Source organism: Zingiber officinale, chromosome 3B, assembly GCF_018446385.1.
Source record: "Zingiber officinale cultivar Zhangliang chromosome 3B, Zo_v1.1, whole genome shotgun sequence".
NCBI lineage: Eukaryota > Viridiplantae > Streptophyta > Magnoliopsida > Zingiberales > Zingiberaceae > Zingiber > Zingiber officinale.
The window spans coordinates 3,839,531-3,857,421 of record NC_055991.1 but is presented as its reverse complement, the minus strand read 5'-3'; the positions used below and the strand labels follow the sequence as shown (position 1 = coordinate 3,857,421).

At 38.9% G+C, this 17,891-nt stretch overlaps 4 protein-coding genes across 6 annotated transcripts; 3 read left to right on the top strand and 1 right to left on the bottom strand.

Moving 5' to 3' along the window:
• The first annotated feature begins 2,580 nt into the window (after positions 1 to 2,580).
• LOC122055544 (putative pentatricopeptide repeat-containing protein At1g74580) lies at positions 2,581 to 7,130 on the top strand. Of its 3 annotated transcripts, none has more exons than XR_006132896.1 (3): positions 2,581 to 2,854; positions 3,371 to 6,012; positions 6,742 to 7,130. XR_006132896.1 is itself a non-coding variant. In XM_042617022.1 (2 exons), exon 2 carries the CDS (start codon positions 3,451 to 3,453, stop codon positions 5,740 to 5,742), a length of 2,292 nt encoding a protein of 763 aa, XP_042472956.1. In that variant the 5' UTR covers positions 2,581 to 2,684; positions 3,301 to 3,450; the 3' UTR covers positions 5,743 to 7,130. The 3 variants fall into 3 exon arrangements, 1 of the variants encoding a protein (XP_042472956.1); XR_006132897.1 differs by having other exon boundaries at positions 6,534 to 7,130; XM_042617022.1 differs by having other exon boundaries at positions 2,581 to 2,684; positions 3,301 to 7,130.
• Positions 7,131 to 7,752: 622 nt separating this feature from the next.
• LOC122055545 (sodium/calcium exchanger NCL1-like) lies at positions 7,753 to 12,027 on the top strand. Its single transcript, XM_042617023.1, has 7 exons — positions 7,753 to 8,231; positions 9,407 to 9,595; positions 10,317 to 10,498; positions 10,626 to 10,771; positions 10,851 to 11,118; positions 11,204 to 11,506; positions 11,584 to 12,027. The coding sequence occupies exons 1-7, from the start codon at positions 7,814 to 7,816 to the stop codon at positions 11,830 to 11,832; spliced, it is 1,755 nt and encodes a 584-aa protein (XP_042472957.1). The 5' UTR covers positions 7,753 to 7,813; the 3' UTR covers positions 11,833 to 12,027.
• Positions 12,028 to 13,177: 1,150 nt separating this feature from the next.
• Positions 13,178 to 15,543, top strand: LOC122055543. Its single transcript, XM_042617020.1, has one exon. It carries the CDS (start codon positions 13,282 to 13,284, stop codon positions 15,400 to 15,402), a length of 2,121 nt encoding a protein of 706 aa, XP_042472954.1. The 5' UTR covers positions 13,178 to 13,281; the 3' UTR covers positions 15,403 to 15,543.
• Positions 15,544 to 16,150: 607 nt separating this feature from the next.
• On the bottom strand, positions 16,151 to 16,675 carry LOC121967963 (RING-H2 finger protein ATL70-like). The gene has a single exon (XM_042518495.1). The coding sequence runs from the start codon at positions 16,673 to 16,675 to the stop codon at positions 16,151 to 16,153; it is 525 nt and encodes a 174-aa protein (XP_042374429.1).
• Positions 16,676 to 17,891: the final 1,216 nt, after the last annotated feature.

The following is a 17,891-nucleotide window of genomic DNA, read 5'->3' as shown; positions in this document are numbered from 1 at the left end:
TCAGAAAATGATAGACCATAAAGATACTCTAATACCTTTCTTAAAATGGACATGCAATCTCTGCATTTGGCAGATAGGGAGATTTTAATATATAGGTTGCATGCAGAATATTCTCTGTCTTTCGTGACACAAAATGTCAAACGAGGAATGTTGAGCTGATGGATCATTAATACGCTATGAGAATGAGTCGGTTGAGTCCCCTCTAGCATACAGTCTGACCTCGTTCTTGGATGGGGTCAACTCGGTTAAAGAATATTGACCATCCTAAGGACTCGCCCTCTATAAGGACTCGGATCGGCCACAATACGTGGTGGGGCTGCCAAGAAGAGTGGCGGATTGGTCAGAGTGACGAATCGACCAAGAAGAGCGGTGGATCGGCTAGAGTAGCATATCGACCAGGAAAAGTGGCGGATCGGCTTAGAATAGTGACAAATCTATTAGGAAGAGTGATCGGTCGGCTAGGATAAGTGGCGGATGATCAAGAAGAGTGATGGATCCGCTAGAGTGGTGGGTTGACCGGGATGAATGGCGGATCAACCAAAAAAAGTGAGGAATCGGCTAGCAAGAGTGGTGGATCTGCCAGAGTGGCGAATCAACCAAGAAGAGTGGCGAATCGGCCTAGAAGAGTGACGGATCTGCTAGGAAGAGTGGTGTGTCGGCCAAGATGAGTGGTGGATCGACCATGAAGAGTGGTGGATCGACCAGAGTGGTGGGTCAGCCTGGATGATTGGCGGATCAACCGAGAAGATTGACCGATTGACTAGCAAGAGTGGTGGATCGACCAAAGTAGCGAATCAACCAAGAAGAGTGGGGGGGTCGGGGCAAATTGAGTGGTGGATTGGCCATAGTGGTAGATCAACCAAGAAGAGTGGTGGATCGCCCTGAGTGACACATCGGCTAGAGTGGCAAATCAGCTAGAAAGAGTGGAGGGTCGGTCAGGAAGAAGGATTGATCGGTCAGGATGCCAGATCGACTTGTTCGGTCAGTCGGGAAAGATGATCATTGACCTCCTTTGACCTTATCACAATTCATCTATCAATTTAACTTTTGTAGCCCTCATGACCACTCTTCATATTCTCCGTATTATACTCTAAATTTATAATATTTTTAATAAAGTTTAAATAATTAGTGATCAAATTTATCAAAAGTATTTTTGTATAATAATGTTCCGGAATTAAGATTTTAAAATTTAGAATTTAAAATTTAAACTTTAGCTATAAATATAAATATAAATATAAATGTATAATGGTTATTTAGTAACTTTTATGACTATAGTAGTTTCTATAACTATTTTAAAATGATTTTGACCCACTATTAAATAATATTTTGGTATAACAATATTTTATGTATAATAATTTTTATTAAAAGAATTAATTTTTTTATATTGTATGGTAGTAAAAGGTGGAAGAATATGAGAAGGATTTTTTTTTTCTGACTTTATTGACATTCGAACCTTAGGATAATAGTAATTATGCCCCATACTAATTAACTATCTATTAGTTTGTCATAGTTATTATAGTAATGTTAAAAATAAAATATTCTCAGAAAGTAGTGAGTCCTTTTATCTCTTTTGACAAAATAATTAAATATATCATAATTAATAAATTATTTTAATTTTAAAATTATTGATTAATTAAATAAAAACTATTATTGATTATTTTAAATATTTTATTTTTAAAAAATAAAATAAAATTTTGGAAAACATTTAAATTTAAAAAAAAAAAAAGGAATCAAATCCCTTTATAGGATATTGCTCCCTGAGACTCTGATATTTAATAAAGGATGGGAGGGAACTCCTGCCTTTCTCTCAGCACATGGTCCACATCAGAATATCTGAGAAAAGATCTAAGAAAGAACCATTTCTCTTAATTATTATTAAAAGAAGCCTGGATCAACTGATAATACATTTTATACCGAAAATCAATTTTATAACTTATTATAATAATAACATATATAAAATATCAACTATAAATTACTAGAAGTTATTTAAACTATTATATAGTAGTATTGTAGTAATTTTAGTTAAAATCCTAAAATTATTTTAATATTAGTTAAAATATATTAGATTTAAATTATTTAACAAGGTTGAAATTACTTCAATACTATAATATAGTAATTTTATTTAAAATTATGATACATTATAATATTTTTTATCAAAATTATTATTGGAGTAATTTTGAATAAATTAAAATAATTTTAATCAATGATATTAGAATAATTTTAAAGTTTATGATTTAGAATTTAAAATCGTATTGTTTATATTAGTTTTGATTAAAATGGATGATATAGTAGTTTTGATGAAAATAGTTATAATCATGTTGTAGGATATTTTTTAAATAAAAAATAAGATAAAACACCAGCAATCATTTTCATATTTTTTTAATAAAAATAAAGATAAAACGGTGCCTTTTGATTTTTACACTATAAATAACAATAATTTTGTGCTAATGGGCCGGATGGTATGCTCCCAAAATCGAGATCATCCAACGGACCGGATCTGTCTTGGTCACAATGGACGGGCTCTGTCATTGCTATAATGAATAATCCGACGGGCTCACCTCGCTCGCCATGTTGCATCAGCACAAGCGAAGAGGAGGCGGCGAAACAGACGGCGGTGAAGCTCGAGTGACGAAGGAGTGGAGGAGCTCTAATCAATGTGGACGTTTCCCTTCTACCCTCTTCGCGTATCCTAACAATCCCTAAGCTCTTTCTGTTTCCTTCTCTTCCTCGATCACGCCGCCTCTTGGTGTTCATTACTTGCCTCGCTCGGGGGAAACTTCTTCACCTCGTATTTCTGTTCTTATTCGTTTCTTCTCGTTGCACTTTGGTGTGGTGATTTCCTGCTATTTCAGAAGTAAGTTTCTGGGCAAATGGTTTCGTGCTACACTGTTTAGTTCGTTTGATCGACGTTTTGAGTTGGATGCTTCGTTTTTATTTTCTTTTGTCCTAGCTGCTAAATCAAATGAAATCAAATCTGAGGAGAACAAAGACTTCAAATTTTTGGTACTATGCGATTTTTTAGTATACCCTTCAATGTCTCGCGGTGCTATGTGATCTCAATGAATTAGATCAACACTTGTGTCAGTGTGATATAAATTTAGGGTTTTTTTTAGCCTTTTGGAGCTATTCCTTATTACTGATCTATACCTAGTCCTGCAAACCGAATATAAGAGGAATTATTTACTCCTCAATTCTAGTCGATGAACCAAATATGCCATGAATGTAATTTCTAGTATCTACTTTTCCCCTGATCGAGAAATACAAATTTTTTCCTTTATGATTTTGCAATTCTCAAATTAGAATAGGAATTTCGAGATTCTTCCAAGGTACTGATATTTGAGTACTCACCTTTGCTGTCCATGCAACTCAGATCTCTGTGATTTCCATTTAAGTTGAAGAATGAGCATATATGTGTCTGGAACTGGTAGCAACTGATATCGGTAGTTTCTGATGAGCCTTCGCACCTTGCTCCCAAAACATGTAGTTGCTGTAATCAAGTACCAAAAGGATCCACTCCGCGCTCTTGAGATGTTCAATTCTGCAGCAAGAGATGATGGCTTCAAGCATAATCTCTTCACCTATAAGTGTATGGTGGACAAGCTTGGATCTCATGGCAAGTTTAAGGCCATGGAGGATATTATCTCCGAAATGAGGATTAACCTTGATAATTCATTGCTTGAAGGCGTATATGTTAGCTCCATGAAGAGCTATGGTAAAAGAGGCATGGTCCAGGATGCGGTCAATACATTTGAGAGGATGGATTTCTATGGTTGTGAGCTGACTGTTGTATCCTACAATACTATTATGAACATCTTGGTCGAATTCATGCACTATGATCAAGCACATAAAGTGTACCTAAGGATGCTTGATAAAGGAATTGTTCCTGACATCTACACTTTTACAATTAGGATAAAGTCATTTTGTAGAACGCAGAGACCGCATGTAGCTTTAAGGCTTTTGAGGAATCTGTCACATAGAGGATGCCCTGCCAATGCAGTTGCATATTGCACTGTTGTTTCTGGTCTCTACGAGGAGAACTGTCACTGTGAGGCCTGCAATCTGTTTGATGAAATGCTCAGCAGAAAACTATATCCTGATATACTTACATTTAACAAGCTTATCAATGTTCTTTGTCAAAAAGGCGAAGTTGTGGAGAGCTACAAGCTTGTTGCCAAGATTTTGAAGAGGGGCACATCTCTGAACCTGTTCACATACAATATACTGATTCAAGGATTGTGCAAAGACAGCAAGGTATCTGATGCTATTTCCTTGTTCCATCATATTGGTGATGATTTGGCTCCAGATGTGGTCTCCTATAATACACTTATCTCTGGTTTATGCAAACATTCTAAATTAGTTGAAGCAGCGCACTATCTTCATAAGATGACAAATGAAGGTTGCATTCCAAATGATTTTACATATAATACCATTATTAATGGATACTGCAAATTAGGTCAGGTTCATGATGCGTGCAATCTTCTTAAAGATGCAGAGTTCAAGGGGTTTGTTCCTGACCATGTAACTTACTGCTCTTTGATTAATGGACTCTGTGAGGAAGGCGAGACAGACAGAGCATTTGAATTGTTTGATGAGTCTCAAAGAAAGGGGTTGAAGCCTAATACTGAGATATATAATTCACTAATCAAAGGGCTTTCTCAACAAGGCCTTATATTGCAAGCATTGGATGTCATGAATGATGAGATGATAGAAAATGGTTTCAATCCCGATATATGTACATATAACATTATCATAAATGGCTTATGCAAGATGGGGAATGTTTCTTATGCTTGTATTGTTCTCAATGATGCTATAGCAAAACGCTACCTTCCTGATGTTTTTACTTTCAACACATTAATTGATGGCTATTGCAAGCAACTGAAGCTGGATCAAGCTTTGGAAATTGTTGACAGAATGTGGACCCATGGTCTTGTACCAGATGTTATCACATATAATTCTGTTCTGAATGGCCTTTGCAAAGCTGGGAAAACCACTGATGTAATTGAAACTTTCTCAGGGATGGTAAAGAGAGGATGCCGTCCAAATGTAATCACATACAATATACTCATAGAAAACCTTTGCAAGGCCAATAAAATACAAGAAGCATCTGAATTGCTTGTGAAGATGGTAAATGAAGGATTAACTCCAGACACCATCAGTTTTAGCACATTGATTCATGGATTCTGCAGGAACACTGATCTTGATGGAGCCTATGACCTCTTCAAAAAATTGGAGGACCGGTTCTTTCCAACAACTGATACATATAACATTATGATTGGTGCATTTTCTGAGAAGCTGAATATTCATATGGCTGTGAAATTTTTTAATGAGATGATAAGCAAAGGGTTGCTGCCGAATGGATATACTTATCGTGTTCTAGTCAATGGATTTTGCAAGACTGGAAATATTGACTTTGCTTACAAATATCTTACTGACATGCTTAATAAAGGATTTGTTCCAACAATGGCAACATTTGGACAGGTCATAAACTGCCTTTCTGTAAAACACAGGGCTTATGAAGCTGTTGGTCTCATTCACACTATGGTCAGCAAAGGTGTAGTTCCAGAGGTCGTCCATACCATACTCAGTACTGATAAGAGGGAGATAGCAGCGCCAAAGATCCTGGTGGAGGAACTTCTGAAGAAGGGTCACATTACTTATTATGCATATGAACTTCTTTATGATGGGATTAGAGATAAGAAACTATCAAGAAGAAGGGGCAAGATGAAACTTGTAAAAACATAAGCTCTGACCTTCCGAAGAACTGATATATACACTATTGGAATTGCTATCGTGAAGTTGACATCTTCACATAATAACCAATAGACTATTCACAAGAAAAAGAAAACAAGAGATCAACTTGCAAGATGCTAACACTGCAATATCAGTACTGCAGAAAGCAAATTTTTGGGAATGCAAACCTTCTTTGATGCAATTAATTGAATCAAGATGCTGTTACAGTGTGTTATCCATCGGTCCCATTGGTGCTCACTCAGATTGCAGTTAATCAAGGAGGTAATCTCGATAATCTATTTACTCTAAGCCTCTAAATTTGTAATGCTACTTCCATAGCACTGATTTCTTATTAACAATTACAATTACTCCATGCTTCTGTTATAATTATGTTGATTCAAGTCATGGTGGAAATTTGGTTAGCAAATGCACAAATACTGAACAACTATCTAAGCTATATTGAACACGTCGTGTACTCTTCAGAAATTTAGTGAAATTCTGATAAATATGTCATATGTTATGCTGAAAACAATCAAACTATGTACTTACATTTACTCCTATTCTTTGACTATTTTTTTTTTAATAATGATTGGCTCTCACACTACTGCACTGTACATTTATTTACAGAATTATTATGTGATTATTTCTCCTTAATGGATCTTGTTTATTTATACTCTTGACTGTTAAGGCTAAATTATGGATCTTTAGCAAGTTGAAGCATCATTACATTTTAACAAGTTGATGGTGCTAACCAGTATTTTTTTCCCGAGGCTACTTATTACTAATGGCTCCCACAAGTGCAGGTGGGATCTTGCGGACCAGAGGATGGACCATAAATGGTGATTGGTTGATTTAGATGGACCCCACCTGTTAAACAGGTAGAGTCTATCCAAATCAACCAATCAATGTGGGTTCTATCAGCTTGTTCATATTGCTGCTCACTCTATAAACTACACTTTTAGTGCATAATACGTGTGCTCTTCCACGAAATTTTGATGCTTGTTATTTCAGCCGTCCTTGCTAGGATTCATGTAGAGGACCCATAGAAGCGGCTTGGAATGAGCAGAGAAGCATGCCAAGAAATTCAAGCTGCTGGAATCGTTTGCAAACATATTCTGGATATAAGCCAAGTGTCGGTGCAATCGAATCAACCATGATAGAAGACCAGAACTAAATTTGCACAGTAAAGTGAGGAATATTATCACTCACTTGTTTTCATCGTGCTCGGAGTACATGCAGTTCTATTTCCAATTCAAAGGGTCGACACTTCAATCGCCCATTTCACTCATAGCTGACACTTCAATTGCCCATTTCACTCATAGCTACAAAATACATTGTACACGATACGCATAAGAGCGGCTTGCAAGCATTTCATACATCGGTATGCTTTGAAACCTTCATCTCGTGTGTTCCTGTATAATTTGTTATCTATAAGCTTGTGCATATGACCCTGGTTGCAAGGTAAGCGAAAATAAACACAGGAGCTCGTGCGATTACAGGTACCAGAGGTATCTTTTGAAATGAAGCTCACATGCTCTCCGTGTGTTTGTAGAAATGCTAAAGACAGGATTTTTGCCATGCTTGGCATGGCCCAGGAGCAGGCCGTGTCTGGTTCAGCCTGTGGGTCGAGCTGTCCCTACCTGGCTCCACCCGAGGAATATTTAAATCTATCAGGCCATGTCGGGCGCAACTGAGCCTAGGTTTAGTTTGGTCAGGTCGCAAACCGTCTAACTTGATCCAGATCTCTAACCGATCTAGTCGGCATCCGCTTTTTTCCTCCTAGCCGCGTTAAACCAGCGTCCCAGACGAGTATGCGGGAAAGCGTGGATGTGTTTGTCAAATTGCCAAGCGGCCTATCAACCCAACACGCACCAAACTGCGCTCCCATAAATTATAAGGAAACAAATGGGACAATAAATATAATAAATATCGTGGGTTTTTCTGGAAAGTTCCCCTTGAATAGGATAAAATGGAAAGATCTGTCCTGGCTCGAATTACCACTATAAAAGGCACAGCGAGGCGTTAACTCTCCTTCCACTTTTCCTCCTCTTCCTCGGCGTCGATTCAGTGGCAGCAGGAACCGATGCGGTCGCCTCAGCTCCTCCTCTTCCTGCTCCTCGGTCTCTCCCCCCTCCTCGCCGTCAGCCGCTCCATCTCGGCGCCGGCTGACGAGGCGGACGCCGATCTGCCGATCTCGGACGGTATCACCTCCCGCTCTTACTCGGATGGCCGAACCCTGATCCTTCCCTCCCTCCGCCGTCCGGCCATCGCGCGTCTTTTCTCCGGGGAGCAGTGCGAGCAGACGTACGGGTTCCTCCCCTGCACCACCACAGTGGTGGGGAACATGTTCCTCATCGTTGTGTACGGGTTCCTGATGTACAAGGCGGCGACGTATCTCTCCTCCGGGAGCGAGCTCCTCCTCGAAATCATGGGCCCGGGTATTGTCGGGGGGCTTTTCCTTCCGATTCTTGGGGCTCTCCCTGACGCAATGCTAATATTAGGTATGTCTTATCTCTTCGCATCGCTTGTAGTGAAAATTCTTGTTTCCTTTTCTCTGGAAAAGGGAATTGAGCTTTCTTTCTTTATACAAGATAAGGATTGGTTGGTCGCATCGGATCTATCATCTAATGACATTTGTGTTGTATTTTGGAGTTTGTGAAATTTGTTGTGAGAAATTGGCTTCTGATTGTTTTTTTAGATATATTAATGGAGTCGTCGGTCTTGGTTTTGTTCTTCGAGTTTATCGATGCGATCAGATTTAGATTTTAGTGAGGTTGGGGGTTTATTTTTTGGAGGATGCGGAAGGACAGGAAAGAAGATGAAGGCCCGGCAAAATTGGATAGAGAAGGCGGACGTCGTTTTCGTTTTATTTTTATTTTTTTTTAAACAACTAACGTACTGCTGACGTGCTTTGACTCGTCTCTTGCGCATTAAGGGCCGTATGATCCGGATTGGACCTCTTTTTAGTTTATTCCACAACTGAAAGGGTCGCCGTTCTGTATCACATGCCTTTGAATTTGAATTTTGGACGCTTCCGAACAAATAACAAAATATTTTTGATGATCTAAAACTACAAATATCCAAGTCAACTGGTAGCATCTCAGTAGGTAACAAGCCAATTGGGCCTTTTTATGTCGATACTCACCTAACAAAACCGTTGAAAACTTCCAATTTTTTGTTTTGTATTGTTCCGGTGGGTATTGATAAATCACTTCCTCAATTTCGTTTTGTAGAAAAAAGTAATGCAAAGTAAAGAAAATTCAATTGACAGATGGTTTCATTTGAAAATCAAATTTTCATTATTTCATCTATTCTTTTAGTAATATCTAATTCTTTTTGGAAGAATGCGTGAGAATCCTTCTATTTATTTTCAACTTATAATATACACTAAAGGGGTTGCCCATAGTTCTACACATTCTTGTGATTAGGTGATGAAGCATATCGTGGTAATAGATATGTTAGTTGTTTTGAATTGGGAATGTGAATAAATTACACTCATATCACCATGTGTTAAATTGATTTTACATCTCTGAGGTAAGCAAGCAATTATTTATGATTTATCCTAAGAAATTGTATAATTCAGTTTACAGAATTGAATAGAACAAAGTTTTTTTTTAGCATTTCTATTAGTTATTTTGATGCCTATTCTAACCATAAATTTAACAATTTTCTCCAGTATCTGGGCTATCTGGGAGTAAAGAAACTGCTCAAAATCAGGTGTTGATTGGAATGGGTTTACTTGCTGGATCGACTGTGATGCTGCTTACAGTACTATGGGGATCTTGTATTATTGTGGGAAAGACTGATCTTTCAGAGAATTTAACCTCAATTGATTCACAAGATACACATTTATTCAGTCTATTTGGTGAGTAGAGTTTAATAACTAAAGCATGTCATTATTCTGAACGGCCTCAATTTCCTTGTTTTTCCCGAAGCTGAAATAATCTAGTTTGTTAAATATTATATTACTCAATTGTATTAAACTTTCTGAAATTTAGAGTTGATGGCATTAACTAAAGCTTTTAGTATGTTTACCATTTTTGTAACCTTGTTTTCTTGTTTCTTCTGTAACCTTTCAATGTAGTGATAAAACCTTCGAACATTTCAAATGTTTCAAAGATTGGAACTTGTAACTTATGAACAAGGTCAACTAGACTCACCAGCTAGACCAGCATGACTTCCTTCCCATCCTTTCTAGTACATGAAACATAACTTAGGGCATAACAAAGTTAAGGCAACTTCTAATTGTTAAATGTACAGTTGCATTATCAGGCATTTGCAAGACATGGTTAGGAACCCATTCTAACATTGCAAAAGTTGAGCTAGTTTATCCTTGCATGTGACTCTTATCTGTCTTCAGTTTCTTCACTTCCCTAACTTATGAACAAGGTCAACTAGATCCATCAGCTAGACCAGCATGATTTGCTGCTCATCCTTACTAACATTATAAATTTGCTGCTATAAACTGTCCTAATTTAATATTGAATTCATGTAAAAAAATGGTTAATCATCATATGGGCATTAACTTTCAACAATTTGTTTATTATCGAATCTGCTGGCTGATTGTCCTTTTTGTATATTTTAAGGTTCTGGTGTTTCCACTGATATTCAAACAAGCTATGCAGCAAGAATCATGGCAATATCTATCATCCCATTTGTGGTAGTGCAACTGCCACGAGTTTTCAATTTTCCCTCTGGACAGCGTCTAGCTGTTTTGATTTCTCTTATTGTTGCAGTTGCGCTCTTGGTTTCATATTGTGTCTATCAGGTAACATTTTTCTTTCCATAATGATTTCAGTTATAATAATTGATTTTTCTTTCCATAATGATTTCAGTTACCATCTGAGAAACTGACCTTTGATTTTTTTGATTTTTTTTTCTGTATCATGAATCAGATATTTCAACCTTGGATTCAGAGGAGAAGATTAGCTTATGCAAAGCACAAGCATGTAATATCAGGAATTCTAAGACATGCTCAGATGCAAGCCCTCGGACGACTCATGGATAAGGAGGGAACACCTAACCCAGATGTTCTTAAAATGTAGGTATCTATATCTTACTGACTAATTGTAAGATGTTTACTGGTTTTTAGTTACTCCAGTGAGGCTGTTGGTTTACAGGTTGTTCCATAAACTAGATGAGAATTCAGATGGATCACTATCACATGCTGAGTTAAGAGCTCTGATCATAGGTCTCCAAATTGATGAAATAAATTTGGATATGGATGATGCTGTTAAAAAAATCATGGATGATTTTGATACGTCACGAAATTCAACAATCGAAGAACAAGAGTTTGTTGTGGGAATCTCAAAATGGCTTACCGAGGCCAGACATTATGTTGGAAATACTAGTTCTTACTCAAAAAAATTCATGGACGAGTTTCACTCGGTAAATTTGTGTTCTCTAAGCTACCTTAACTTACAATAATACTATGCGAACCGGATGATGAAATATAACTTTATAATTTATGCAGAAAACAAGGGAGGATCACGACACATTGATTGATCAGAGTGATGAAGTTGTAGAAAGCGTTGATAATCCCGGTTTGATAATTTTCAAAGCCATCTTACTCTTGCTCCTTGGAACTCTTCTTGCTGCAATTTTTGCTGACCCACTTGTGGACGCTGTCGACAACTTCTCTCTCGCTACAAGCATACCTTCATTCTTCATATCGTTCATTGCCATGCCTTTGGCTACCAACTCCAGTGAGGCTGTCTCTTCAATCATTTTTGCCCGCCGAAAAAAGCAAAGAACTTCTTCACTCACTTTCTCAGAGGTTTGTTTCCCGATTCAAATCATCTCGCTTCTCCTTTTGTTACTTTGCAACTTATAACCCAAAATTTTCTTGTACAGATCTACGGAGGAGTCACTATGAACAACACACTTTGCTTGGCTGTCTTCTTGGCTCTAGTTTACTTTAGAGGCCTAACATGGGACTTCTCAGCTGAGGTTTTGATCATTTTGATTGTCTGTGTGGTGATGGGCCACTTCGCCAGTTTCCGGACGACCTTTGCTCTGTGGACTTGCTTTGTCGCGTTCTTGCTCTACCCCTTCTCATTGGGACTTGTATATCTGCTCGACTTTGTCTTCGGGTGGTCATAGGCTGGTCATAATCCTTTTGGACGAAGAAGCTTTTGTGAGATATTTCTACCCTGTTCTTTGCTATTTAACATCGCGAGTGCTACATCGGCCTCTGTGGTTTAAATTTCCTATAGCTTTTGGAATTGTGTAATTTTGAAAGTGTATGGTCTGAAGGATATTGTCATCAATTGCGAGCCCTGATCCAGTTCTTCCAAATATTGGTGGTTGTCACAAGTCAGTTTGGTTAGCCAATACATTACAATACTTGATCAACTAGCACATCAGGTCTACTCTCCTTCCCTCAGCTTCTTCTCTCCTCAGGCCTCCTTGAAACCTTATTATATCCCATAATTTGGATGAATCTCTTCTTATCAAATGATTCATGATGCTCCATTTACCAACTAAACGCAGGCTTAATCTTGTCAATTTGACATTATTTTACTTCCTAATTAATTTAAATTGCGTACTAAATTTGAATCACATGCTTGATTTGAACATCAGAGATTCTTCCTAATTAATTTATATTAAATTAGAACAATTTTGACTAAGAAAAGAATGTTTTATATATCAATATTCTATGTCCAATGATTTTGATTAAGTAAGATTAATTTTATTTTACATTATAATACTTTTAGTCAAAATTACTATATTTTTGGAATAAAAAATAAGATGAAGTATTATTTTGATATTTTTAAAAATTGGGACACCTTTTGATAATAATAATAATGATGATGATGAAGGTTGTTCTTTTGATTTTTAGCTAATATTTATAAATGAGTCTCAAATAACTATAACACATATAATAATTTTTGTAGATTCTTTTACCATTTTTAGAACTCAATCATTTTTTAGATTTTTTTTATACTAAATTTTGACCCTATATAAAGCATGTTAGTGATAAATTTAGTATTTTAATACTCATTAAAAATTTACACAGTATTATTCCTAAATCAGGATTCAATTATATTAAGTAAGTCATAATAAATTATATAATCCTTATAAACAACATCATAAATCTTAATTTTCTAAACTTTTTTATGCTAAATTTTATCACAAATTAGTTTCATTATACTTCAAAATTTTTAATATCTTTTACAACAGATTTGCAATGTTATTTTTTTTTTGTATTTATAATTAAGCATCAAAATTAGCTATACAATTTTTATAGAATTAATGCTTCTCAAGATTTGCAATGTCATGTTTCCTTAATTATTTTTTTTTAAAAAAAAATGCTTCTCAATTTTTTCTTATTAGTAAAGAAGGGTCTCGATCAAACAACTTTTTAGGAATAAAAGAAAAATCCTCCAAAACGTCTTTTTATCAGATATAATTAAAAATTGCTCGTAAAGATTTTCTATAAAAGGAAAAGATATGTGATGCGAAACGACGAAAACGCAGAACGCAGCTCTCAAACCCTCGCCCTCGTCTTCTTCTTCAATGGCGGATGCCCGATCTTAGCCGACCAACCCCATGCTCCTCCCCCATCTCCCTCTTGACCTTCCCTCTTCGCCCCACGATAACTCCCGCCCGCCTCCACCGCCTACGCCCGCGGCGGCGGCGGCGGCGGCGGAAGCAAGGCGGGATCCTGAAGCCGCCTCAGAAGAAGACGCAACCGTTTCCCCAACCCCCGACGTCGTCATCCCCGATCTCCGTGAGGAGCCACCAGCACCACCTCCCCCATCGCCGGAGCTCCGCCGCGATTCCTCCTTCAATCGCAAAAAGCCACCTTCCGCCAAGCAGAAGTTGGCGCTACGCACCGCCTCTTTCCGCCCAGTTCCTTTCTCCCCTGATGACGCGCTAGCCACCCTCAATATCGCGGCCCACGAGACCCTCTTCCGCGCGCTCGGCCTCTGGGACTTTGCTCGTCTCCCATTGGACCGCGGCATCCGTTCCGACCTGCTCGTACCCCTCATCGCCAACTATGAACCCACAAAACGCCGCAGCTTCGTCGGTGGCCTACGCGTCTCGATCAGCCATCCGGACCTCGCGCGCGCTCTGATGCTCCCCGTCACGAAGGATAAGTCTGGCTGCCCTGAGCCTCGTGCTGAGGACAACATCCACGATTTGTTCTCCAGGGAGGACTCGATTTCCGCCGTTGTGGACTTCATGTCGGTCTTCTTGCTTTTCCAATTCCAGGATGATGCATGCATATTGCCCACTGAGGTTGTTACAGCGCACCGGATGGTGAAGGAAGGGCTGCTGCACAAGGTCGATTGGGCTGGGTTGTTGTGGATGTTTGTGGAGAAGGAATTGCTCGACGTCCCCAACTCAGGGGTTTACCACTATGCCTCGCATCTCCAGTGCTTGATAAAATACCAACAGCCGAGATTGTTTTTGGAATCTGAATGTAAGATTGAGCCTACTCCTGAGGTTGAGTGTGAAGTTGAGAACTCCACGGATGTAGAAATGGAAGAAGACGATGATGCCGAAGATGCCACTGAGTATGCTGCTTCAAGGGCTAGAAGCTCAGATGATTTTGGTGTTTCCATTGAAGAGAAGTGTGTGCCTGTGTTATCTTCAGAACTGGGAGGTGATTCTGATATGGCAGATAGCTTTGAACGGTTCAAGGAGGGAAAGAAGCAGCATATAGAGGTGGAAAACAATGGAGGTACAGAACATTGTTTGAAGCTTTGCAATTCACATTGGACGAGAAATATGGAGTTTGAGAATCTATGTATTGGAGATGGGGATGGTTGGAAAGAAGAGGACTTTGGCGAAGAGTTCTCAGGAAAATATGATTTCTTGGATAGGATGGGTTCGTTTGATAGGCTAACATCAACTGACCTGGTTGTGGATCAAGATGGCGTATTTTTGATGATGAGTGATGGGCATAAGACCATGCCTCTAGACCATGAGAATGATAGGGCTTATTTTTCTGCTGATAATGGAAAAAGAAAGATTTGTGAGATAGACGACGAAGAAGAAGATGAGGAGGATGAAGAAACACAGGCAAGGGAGCAGAGTTATCAACAAAAAAGGCCGAGGAGCAGCACAGTTTGGGAGAGTCCCCCATCAGGATTTGATTCTATCATGGAGCAAACCCAATTGTATGCGGGAAAAGCTATACTGCTTTCTGCAGAAAAAAAGAAAGCATGCATCGATACCCAGTTACAGTTGAAGTATTTGAATGAGATTCTTCAGCAGAAGGATAGGGTCATTCAGTCCTTGGAGAAGACAAGGGTGGAGGAGCAACAGAAGTGGCGCATGGAGGCTTGTCGTTATGAGCAAGAGATCTATTTGTTAGGTAACTTGATGATTGGTTGTAGGAGGGCATTGAATGAATCACGTAGAGCTTTTACAGAATATAGAAAGAAGTACCCACAGGGCGAAGAGCCTCTCTACAAGGATGTTATCGGTTCTGGTGGTTTGGTTCTCAGCACAAATGAGTTGGAGAGGCGACGTTTGGGGAAACAGAACGAACTTCGTTGTGCCACAATGAACATAGTTAATAGTTTTGAGAAGGAATGGATGCTTAAGCTTGAACGTTCTGCCTCATCACTTCTGACTCTGTGCAGGCGGATCATGGAACTTCAAGTAAAGATCAAACTTTTGAAGGAAAGGTTTGAAAAATCAGTGACATCAGATGCTTAAATACTCGCAGAGACGAAGCTTCCAATCAAATTGCCTCATTTTATCCATTTACGGTTATTACTATCTATATGGTTTAGTAGTTTTGCAACTTTTTAGACGTTTGATTATGCGATTCTAAGTTAATCTGACAGATCATATACCGCATGCCTGAACAAAGTGATGGCTTCTTTTGTACATGTTTTAAAAGATGTTTTGGTGCACAATTTGATCTAACTTTGCTTAAAGATAGCATCTATGTCATAAAATAGTTCGTTTATGAACTTGTGGGAGACGGTCAGCAGCCAGCTAGATGTCTTTATGATAGAACCATACAGATACTTGTACATTAAATCTGCAACATTAAAGAACTGTTATGCTCTTGATATTTGTTAGCTCTTGATAGGTGCTCAATTTGGATTATACAAGTAGAAGTCTGTCCCAGATATTAATTTGCGCGGCAAACATTTTCGATGTGGATCTCTTCAAGTTCATGTCAGGCCTGCACTGTGAGTCAATAGCTAAGAATTTAAACGAAGATACCATTTGTTTGCAACTCGATTCTAAAGAGCTTGTTCCTATCTTGTTCTAAGTTTAGTTTGTGCAATTTAGCATACAAAATGTAAGTAAACATAAATAAAAACATTTCAAAAGGGTAAAAAACTTACACTTAGGAATAGTTGTGAGTCTCCATTTGATTTGGCTTTCAATTTAGTTTCTTTACTTCGCTTCATTGGCAACTAATCTTGGACTAGCAGACAATCTTAGCAACTCAAACAGCTAAACTTGGTGAATTCTGGATGAGCACCGGCGAAGGCAATGTATCCTCTGCCTTCTCTGGCAGATCCGCCGCCGGTGCTTTAGCATTCGTTCGGCAAAGCGGGCACGTGGGGTTTGAGAACAACCACAAATCCACACACTCAACATGAAACAAATGGTTGCAGACAAGCAACTGCCTCACCATCTCCCCCTCCGCCACAGGGCTCAGACACACTGCACAGTTCGGAACCACTGCCGGTGAGCCTAAGGAATTCATGGCAGTGGTGGGGCTTTTGTAGGTGAAGGTGGGGATGAGGGCGATCTCTACCTTGCTGAGTCCAGCATGCGAAGGTAGTGGTGTACCGTGATGGTGCTGGTGATTCCGGTGGGGGATGACGAGTGGGATGGCGATGCGGTGGTGGTGCTTGCTGCAGATGATGCAGACAGCGACCAAGAGAAGAATGCCAATGCCAATGCCAATGAAGATGGAGATGGTCGTGATCTGGTCCTTATGCTGTTGCTCAGCATCTGTGGGCATGGTTGCAGTCCAGACTATCAGTTGCATGGCCATTTGTTGATTCACTTCAACGCCCTCAAGAACTAGTTGGTGAGTGTTTATAGTTTAAAGGCCAGAAAATCCCCTCTTTTTTCTCTGTTTTGATCCCTTCCACTAAAGTATTTCTATTTATCTAGCTTGTTTACGTAGCATTTGCGGCAAATCATGGTGGAATTATTTGTTATTTTATTTGACGACGTAGCCGACTTATGTGAAATATCAGAAGAAGACACTAGCAATGCTGTCTTCAAAGTTTCCAGGTCAAATCCTTTCCTTATGTAGTATTGAATATATAAAGGCAATGCTGTATTCAATGCCTCCGGTGGTGGATAAGTGGTCAGATTACTTGGCGCCGAGCGAGGGTATCCTCCGGGCGGCCGGTGGTCACTTCAAATAAAAATTATAATCTGATGGGGATGATGAACCAGGAAGAAATTGCAACCATTTACGATCAGATCGTGGTCACGATCCGGCTGCAAATACGACTGACACATCCCTTGGATCACTTTTTGTGGTCCGGGAGATCCTGCGTATGTCGTACGAGCAAGAGATCTATTTGTTAGGTAACTTAATGATTGGCTGTAGGAGGGCATTGAATGAATCACGTAGAGCTTTTACAGAATATAGAAAGATGTACCCACAGGGCCAAGAACCTCTCTACAAGGATGTTATCAATTCTGGTGGTTTGGTTCTGAGCACAAATGAGTTGGAGAGGCGACGTTTGGAGAAAGAGAGCAAACTTCGTTGTGCCACAATAGCATGGTTAATGGTTTTGAGAATGAATGGATGCTTAAGCTCGAACGTTCTGCCTCATCACTTCTGACTCTGTTCAGGCGGATCATGGAACTTCAAGTAAAGATCAAACTTTTGAAGGAAAGGTTTGAAAAATCAGTGACATCAGATGCTTAAATACTCAAAGCTTCCAACCAAATTGCCTCATTTTGTCCATTTATGGTTATTCCTATCTATATGGATTAAGTCATAAAGTGACTCTAACATCTTTTCTAAAATGAACCCGCAAATTTCTATAATTGGACAGGTTGGAAATTTCTAAAGTGCGATTTGCCTACAGAATATCCCTTGTCCTTTGTGGCGCAAAAGGTAAAAAAAAATGTATTAATTTATTGGGTTGTGGGACTTGCCATAGGCTACTTTGACCAACCAATCACATCATTGATATAGTCCGAACGACTGTGAC

Bases quoted from the DNA above. Each gene is read 5' to 3' on its own strand.
- LOC122055544 (XM_042617022.1), top strand. From the start codon at position 3,451: ATGAGCCTTCGCACCTTGCTCCCAAAACATGTAGTTGCTGTAATCAAG.
- LOC122055543 (XM_042617020.1), top strand. From the start codon at position 13,282: ATGCTCCTCCCCCATCTCCCTCTTGACCTTCCCTCTTCGCCCCACGAT.
- LOC122055545 (XM_042617023.1), top strand. From the start codon at position 7,814: ATGCGGTCGCCTCAGCTCCTCCTCTTCCTGCTCCTCGGTCTCTCCCCC. The intron at 10,772-10,850 runs GTAGGTATCTAT...GTTGGTTTACAG, and splicing joins AACCCAGATGTTCTTAAAAT to GTTGTTCCATAAACTAGATG. The intron at 11,507-11,583 runs GTTTGTTTCCCG...TTTCTTGTACAG, and splicing joins CTTCACTCACTTTCTCAGAG to ATCTACGGAGGAGTCACTAT.
- LOC121967963 (XM_042518495.1), bottom strand. From the start codon at position 16,675: ATGCCCACAGATGCTGAGCAACAGCATAAGGACCAGATCACGACCATC.